The sequence below is a fragment of the Echinops telfairi genome, unplaced genomic scaffold (genome assembly GCF_000313985.2).
Source record: "Echinops telfairi isolate 266 unplaced genomic scaffold, ASM31398v2 ScPeMD7_11;HRSCAF=52, whole genome shotgun sequence".
Taxonomy (NCBI): Eukaryota; Metazoa; Chordata; class Mammalia; order Afrosoricida; family Tenrecidae; genus Echinops; species Echinops telfairi.
The window spans coordinates 319,547-328,010 of NW_022103908.1; the positions used below are offsets into that span (position 1 = coordinate 319,547).

The 8,464-nt window shown below is 46.8% G+C and overlaps 1 protein-coding gene across 1 annotated transcript in view; it reads right to left on the bottom strand.

The window, feature by feature from the left end:
* LOC101659652 (cytoskeleton-associated protein 2) overlaps positions 1–7,585 on the bottom strand; it is a 44,647-nt gene extending 37,062 nt beyond the window's left edge. Inside the window, exons 1-2 of the mRNA XM_045287077.1 lie at positions 7,549–7,585; positions 7,214–7,330 (exon numbers count right to left, since the gene is read on the bottom strand). Of these exons, the coding sequence (XP_045143012.1) occupies positions 7,214–7,330; positions 7,549–7,585 (154 nt within the window). The remainder of the gene's footprint in view (positions 1–7,213; positions 7,331–7,548) is intronic.
* Positions 7,586–8,464: the final 879 nt, after the last annotated feature.

Below are 8,464 nucleotides of genomic sequence, written 5' to 3' on the forward strand. Positions count from 1 at the left end.
TGACTACAGTTATTGACAATAACACCTGACCCCCCTCCTCACGGCCACCAGGGGGACTAAGAACAGAAACGTGGGTGAAGGGAGACGTGGATTGTGTAAGATATGAAAATAATAATTTATAATTTATCAGAGGTCCACGAGGATGGGAGAGTAGGACAGGGAGGGAAAAAAGAGGAGCTAATACTAAGAGCTCAAGCAGAAATGTTTTGAAAATGATGATGGCAACATATATACAAATGTGTTTGATACAATTGGTGTATGGATTGTTATAAGAGCTGTAAGAGCCCCTAGTAAAATGATTAATGGGAAAAAAAATCAGAGAAACCTTTCTCAGACAAAAATACCCAAACATAAAGCTGTTGTTGCTCGACACATCCTGTCCAGACAGACACACCTCTGGAGACACGCTCCCTCACTGACACTCTGGGGCCTCAAAGCGCTTCCCTGTGGGATGTTGGGTTTGAGGAGCAGAAAGAAGGGACAAGATCGGGGATGCAGGGAGGCGGGGCGTGGTTTCTCAGCACAATTCCCAGAGGACAGCCCTGCCACCCTTGAGAATGTGCATTGTTGCAAAAGAAAACCTTTCTTGGCCCAACTTTCCTTTCATTTTTTTCAGTTTTCTATTTTCTTTTCCTAAAAAGTCCCTGCTACCATCCTGTTCTTTGAGACCCTCTTCACAAGCGAAACCAGCCACCATAACCTGCTGAGCTGATCTCTTAGCCTTGAATTTCATTGGCCCACCAGAGCCCCTCAGAACGCACTGTTGATGGGACCTGGCTCTCTGGGTTGCATTGGTAAATCCACGAGGAAGGTATGGACTCATTCCATAAAATCGTCATTAACTCTGATCTTGCTTAAAAGACTGATGTACAGATCAACATTTACCCCCTTCTTTTAAGGCGTGCTCTTTTCAGAAGGCACCCAGTAACGAGACTAATGGATTAAGTGTATGACTGCGAGCACTTGTCTGCATATATCTACTGAGAGCGGACAAGTTTGCACCCCTTTTTGTTTGAAAGACCCCCCGTGCATGGGTGAACTGGAACCTCAGGAGCAATACTTTTTTACTTACTCTGGTATAAACTCCTCTTATGTAGAAAGCTTTCTTCCCCTCTGCTTACCAAACTTTTTTAGAATCAGGTTCAATATGAAGAAATTTCAGCTATTTCTCGGACATTGCCTCTCCTGATTCTCCGTTTGGAGTGATCCCTATGATGGGAAATGACACAATACAGGACCCCTCAATTATTCTTAAGACTTTCCATTTCTCTGCGGTGTCCTGGGAGAATTCCCACACTCCATCAGACACATTGCTAATTTGTTCTGTAGTTCGTCCACTCTGCTCTCCAGATCTATAGATTTGTATTTTAACAATTTTATTTTTCATTCCTAAGATGTCGAATCGATTTCCCCCCATAATTACCTCTTCCTGGTTTAGAGATAAAATACTATCTCTTATAAGTTATTTGATCATCTCTTTCCTTTCATGTATGTTCCCCTGACTGCTCAGTGTGTTACCGCTCTTTCCTGGATTGGCCTTCTCACATTGGTAATTCTTTGTGTACTGCCCATATCTGGAGAAATATAAGATGCTATTAATTCTAAAATGCACTTTTATTTTATATCCCAGGGAGAAAGGGGAAACCCTATGTTAACGTGAAATAAATGTGCATCTTAGAAAACACTGGGTCTCTTTAGAGCAGTTAATTTTGGTGGTACGGCCTTTCTTATCTGTGTGCCTACCTTGTCTGGGGGAATGGGTAGAACTATTGACACAGCTTGTACTATACATTTTGAATGTTGGGGGAGGGTTAAAATGTGCCTAAACAGGGTCTCTTTGGAGCTGACTTCTAAGTGTGAGTGCTTCTTGTTCCTCCCAGACATTGCTAGTCACCCCGGACCCAGCAATATCACCTCAGTTTAAACTCTTACCCTTTCCCTGGGGGCAAACACCCCTCTCGTTACCAAGTGGCCCACTGCTCGGTGTGAGGTGGAAAATGATGCCCAGGGTCAACCAAATGTGGCCCTCAACTATTCAGCCCCCTACTGACCTCAGCTTCTACTACTTCCAGACGTACAGCTGTATCACGGGGATGGGCCAGTTTTGCCATTCTTTTGGGAAGACGGTGAGCCATCTCAGAAGTCGGAAGAGGGAGACTTCTCTTTTATGACCGTCGTGAAAGAAGAGCTGGCCGTGAAGTGAGGGAGGCAGCAGAGCAGCGCTGAGAATGGGAAGCAGGAGCAGTGCTGAGACCCCGGGACAGAGCAGTGGGCTCTTCAGCCCACTGAATGGGTAAAGCTGAGTGCTTTCGGGCACTAGTAGCAGGAAAGGAGCTTTGTGTGGCACGTGCCCGAGCAGGGCAGACACCAAGGGACATGTGGCGAAGAGGCCAAGGACCAGAGAGACGTGCCTTAGCCAGCATGGCTAAGAGGTGCTCTGCTGTGGACGAAAGGGCTGTTTCCTTCACGTTTTCTGATATTGTGACCTGTTCATTTGCCTAACAAAGCCCATGGTCGTGACTAGCATGAGTTCTGTGTGGCAGCTGCAAGTTAAAGGAAGGCAGCAGAGAAGTCGTGCTGGGGAGGGAGAGATGGCTGGTGGCAGAATAGCATCAAGATGGAGAGCAGAGGCCTGTCTGACCCCAGGCCTCACCGGAATTATCCGTGGACAGATAGCGAGTGGGGCTCTCCTAGCCCCTTGTGCAGCTAGAGCTCAGATGTGGCCTCCATGCCATTTTCTCACTTGTCTTCCCTCCACCACAGCCTGCTGGATAGACTTTGCCCTCCCTCTGGTTCTAAAAGATGAGCGGACACTGTGCGGATATAGGCTCTTCACTAACTCTTCACTTGCACGCTCCACCCCACCCCTTCGTTACTCAGGGCATTTGCCCCACAGTAGTTTTCCATCATTCCCAGTACCCTGCCTTCTCCTAGGTCATCTGCATCCACATGTAAACACTGTTTCTCTGTCCTCTCATTTCCTTGCAACTACAGATTTGCTTTTCAATATAGCAAAACCCACAAGGAGTTATCTATGATACTCTCTGTCACGATGTTTGTTGTCACCTGTCATTCTCTCATCCTAGGTCTATGAAGAAACTCCCCCCATTAGTTCACTCCAGACAGCTAATCTCATCACTTCCAGGTTCCTGTATCACCTGGTCAATTCCGCCTGCATCTCCGGGACCTCTCAGCCACACGGGATGGTTGACCGTGGTTCTTTCTGGGAGCACTTGTCACTTTACCACCGGACCCCCAGCCATTCCTCCCGCCTCACCAGCCCATTTCTTTTATGCCCGTGTCTTCTTCTTAGCTTGCCTAACTGAACATCTTTCACTTTTTCTGCCTCTGTATTTTAGTTTTCTATTTCCTAGGGCTCCGTTTTCTTTCAGCGCCACTAGAGGCTAGTCTTGAGATTGCCTGCTTTCCTGACTGCTAGCTGAAAATCCCAGGTGAACACATGCTTGCCCGCTCAGTGTGGAGACAGAGGGAAGAGGGTAATCCTGTTCTTTTTATTGTAAACTTGCTTTCAGAAGGGGTATCTGAACAAAAGATTCTTAAGCTAGCCACACTGTATTGACTGTATAATAGAATGCTTCCTAGTATTCACCGGCAGTTAAATGATTGGTACTGACTAGTTGCAACTGATTGGTTGTCTTAATAATTTATTGCTCAAACCATCGTGTTTAAATGAACAGCTTTGTGTTGAAAGGAGTAAATGAAGAATGTGTGAGCTTTCTGGGCAGTTAAGTCAAAAGAAGAGTTTGTGTTTCCTCCCATCAAGCATGAATACTATCACCATCTTATTTAAATCACAATTACCTTACTTGGTCCCAGGGTTTTAAATAAACACCATCTACACACTAGAGATTCCTCACTTCTCCTCTGGACTCGACACGCATCTATCTGGGATCTGCCTGGATGTCTTACAAAGAGCCTTGGTGGCACAGGAGTTACATGTTGGGCTGCTAACTAATCGCAAGGCCAACAGCTCGAAACTACTAGCTGCTCCACGGAAGAAATAAGAGGCGTTCTATTCCCATAAAGGGTTACAGTCTTTGAAACCCACAGGGGCAGTTCTACTCCGACTATGGAGTTGCTCTAAGTATTGCTTCGATGACAGTGAGTTTTTAGATGTCTTACTGGCATCTCTCACCTATGATGGTCAAAGCAGAACTCCTTGGTTCTCCACCCATGCCCATCCCACCCCTAGCCTTCCCCACCTCAATGTAGGGCATCACTACTCACATTCAGCCATGGTTAACGTTTCACCCATCTACATTGGCATTTATCATTCACTCTCTCCCTAAATGTGTGGATGTGGCATACACAGAATTTTTCCCTGAAATATTTACTCCTTTAAAGAGTTACTGGTGGAGTAGTGGTTACGCATTGGGCTGCAATCCGTGTGGTTGGCAGTTCGGAACCACCAGCAGTTCCTTGGAAGAAAGACAGGGCTTTTTTTTGGGGGGAGGGAGGTGGTGGTGTGGTGTCACTATGAGTCAGTCAGTCACTGTCAGGCTGGCAGTGAGTTTGTTTTTTTGGTTTGCTAAAGAGTTAGTCTCAGAAAACCCATAGAGGAAGTTCTGTCCTGTCCTACAGGGTTGCTATGAGTCTACATCTACTCGATGGCAGTGAGTTTTATGGTAAGTTACACATAGGGCTGCAATCCACAAGTTCAAGACAACCAGCTAGCTCCTTGGGAGAAAGACAGGGCTTTCTACTCCCATTAACAGTTCCAGTCTCAGAAACTCAGGGGGGCAGTTCTACCCTGTGCTGTAGGGTCGCTATGAGTTGGCATCAACTCGATGGCGGGACATGCATCAGCCCTTTGTGCTGTAAAAACCAGACATCCTAAAATTAGGGATCTTTTCTTATATCTCCTCAATATAGTTACTAAATTTATAAATGTACCTTGATAAAGTACTTTAATTTACTGCTCACATATATTTTACTTTGCTATTATCTCTTAGCCTCTGATCTGGAATCTTTCAGGACCATCTTTAGCTCTATCCTTAGCTATACCCAGTCCATCACCAGTCCTATCAAATATAAACCAATCTGACCACTTTCTAACACACGGATGGGTATGGAGCTGGACTAAAAACCTAACATAAAGCAGTCAACATTAAAAATGCAAAGTAAAGCAATAAGGCTCTCCCTCTTAACCCATGAGGCTAACAGTGAGGTTGGAAGAATATTACAGAAACCAGGGAAATACATATTCCAAGAACCAGTCATCTGTACGTCATGCCGTACAGATGTGATCATGAGACCACCAGGAGGGCACAGCAAAATGCATACACAAACTCATTTAATGCCCAAGAAACATACAGTACTATTTTATTGTAGAATACATACTGTTTATAAAAAACCTGACTCGAAAAGGCCAAGTAACTGTCACATAGCTGTAAGCAGCTAGCTTACAGATCCTAACCCAGGTGCTTACTATTCTAAAGCCCGCGCTCTGGAGCAGTGTTTCCCAAAGTGGGCAGTATGACCCAGGGGGCCGGCAAGAGCAGACAACTAAACTTGATTCTGGATTGTGGAGCATAGGTTCCCAAACTTATTATGCCTGCTGTCCCCTTTTCGGGAGGAGGGAATCACCCAGTATTCCCCCCCACCCCCCACCCCTAGAAATTAAACTTTTGTACTACAGTGCCATAATCCAGGGTAAAGTGTAGGTATTGGCTGTTGCAGCCGACCCCCGCCTTGGGTTGTCCCAGCACCCCAACACCAGGGAAACACTGCTTTAAGGGGCCATTTGAAGTTCTGCTTTGTATATACTTCCACGAATTTGTATTTGTTTGGGTTACAATCATCATTAAAATTTACACAACATAATACAAAGATATTCCTAAGGAAGGTTAAGTCTAAAGCAATCACTCCAACATATGGACATCACTCTCCAATCATTACAAATTTTGCTAAATTATAGGACAGACCTTTGTAGCATGGTATATAAGTCAGCATTTTAGTATCTATACATGCTGTTTTAAATTCGTCCCCGCTTAGAGAACAAATATACAAAATAAATGATCTGATATTGACAACACTGTCCAATACGGGGCCACAGAGTCACATACAGGGCACTTGAAAGGTCGCTAGTCCAAACTGTGATGTACAGAAAATAATATTATACACTACATTTTGAAGATTTAGTGCCCAAGATGTATGTAAAGTATCTCAGTAGTAATTTTTTTATTATGGATTACATGTTGAATACTATTTTGGATATATACTGGGTTAAATAAAACATTAAATTTCATCTGAAAAAAAACACGGCCAGAACTCTTTAGATATATTGGCTCAAAATTATATTTTAAGATTATATCAGTGGATATAATTTCACAACACTTCAATGAAAAAAACTTGATTTCACCTGGATAATATCTGATGTTCCTGTTTATATTCAAAATGTGTTTTTCTTTTTAATAGATGTTGCTCAAGTTTTTGTCTTCTTTGCTCTAAATAACAAAAGGAAAGATCTACAGGTCAATATCAGTTGAACCGGTAACATTGAATAAATATTGTTGAGTAAGGTGAAGATTTTAACTTAGTTCACATCTTTCTTCCTGGGGAATATAACAGAAAAGCACCTTTGCATTTGCGAAATAATCCTAATGATAATACAACGTTTATGGAAAAGGTTCCTATCACACGTTTGCAAAAGGATCACAGTCTCACTGCCCTGCAGTGATAAATCTGGAGAAGATTATTTTCAATAAACAATGTCTGGACACCAGGCTTTAGCAACGAAGGAGTTGGGACCAGACCCGAACCCTTGAGTTCGTCTACTAAGTGGCAAGGGCTGTGTAGGTGAGTCACTTCATGTCTACAGTCCCAAGAACCGGACGAAGAACTAGCATGGTGCAGAGGGCGCAGGCCATCCCAGGTGTCCACAGAGCCTAAGGTCAAGGTATTGCATCTGAACGCACAAACTGCAGCCAGCAGCTCCGCCCCGCCGGCCCGGATCCCGCGCAAGCGCAGTCGGCCCTCAGCCCCGCCCCGCCCCGCGCCGCGCTCAACCGCCCGGCGGCCCAGCGCTCCGCGAACACCGAGCAAGGCCAGGCGGTACCGATCGCAGCGTAGACACTACGCTTCGATGGCTTAGTTCGCAAGTGACAAGAGGCGTGCAAGATGGTTCAGGGGAGGTGCGCGGCCGGCCAGGGCCCCGAGCGCGCGGAAGCCCCTCGCGCCGCCCCTCGCTCACCTCTGAAGGCGGGCTGGCTCCTCTGGCTCGGGGGCAGCTGCAGGTGCCGGGGCACGGCCGGGACGCTCATCGCAGGCCCGGGAGAGGCGGCCAGGCCGGCGTCTCCGGCCCCAGCGCCTGTGGGAGAGACAGCGTGCGCACCGCGCTCTCCGCCACCCGCGTTTCCCTGAGCCCGCGGGGCCGCCACCCGCTCCCATTGGTCCGCGGCTGGAATTGAAAGGACCAATGGGCGCAGAGGGCGGAGCCCGGGCGGCGCCGTTACTGGGCGGGTCTGGTTGCTGCGCCGGTCAGTTAAGGCCGCGCTGGGCTGACCGCGCCAGCTTTCAAAATTAAACCTCGCCTGCACAGCCAGTAGGAGCCGTCCAGCTGCATACCCTCGCTTGTTTATTCAAATCACATACAAGCCCCTACTGGTAGTACAAACAGTGGGGCTACTGGCGAGCGATGGGATTTGCACAAAAGCACGTTGCAAGAAAAGCTTGATCTGCTGAAAAATCAGCTGTTGAAAGTACGGTACTAGTCAGTTGGATAACTCGTAGTGACCCCGGTGGTTTTCCGAGTCTGTTTACGGGAGCAGAAAGCCCAATTTCTCCCACGGAGCTGCTGGTGGTTTCAAACTGCCAGCCATGAAGATCACAGCCCAACACGTAACCACCACACCACCAGGACTCCTGGATACCAGGACTCAAAACAAAAACCAAAAAAAGCCCCCTCAGACTCACTGCAATGGAGACTGCACCTGTGGGTTTCCAAGACGGTAACTCTTTATGGGAGTAGAAAGCTGAGGGGGGAGGTCAGATGCTTGAAGGCGATCAGTTGCCAGACTGCAGTGGGCCTTGCTCCCACCTGTTAAAGACAATGGACAGGGTTGCAGTCATCTATTTGGTTCCTGTAGGGGGGGTTTACATCCTACTGATAATGGTTCCTATGGAGACCCAGAGAACAGGTCAAAGTTAAGCTGCCATCCTAAATCTAGGATCCACCCATCTTGTCACGGGTATACCCCAATCCCTCCTCTTCCTATTGCATGTATACCCTACATTGTCCCCCTCTCATTGCTGTATAACCTGTAGTGCAACCCCTTCCTCTGACGCTTGCCTTCCCCTGTAATTAGCGGGCTTGCATGTCCCCAAAAGGTATATAGGCCTGGGTTAGCAATAGAGGTCTCTGTTCTCTCTCGTTCCCTTGCTGCTCTCTCTTCCCCCCTCACCTCTCCCATCCTCTCTCCCTTGTTTCCTTTCCAGTCCTCCT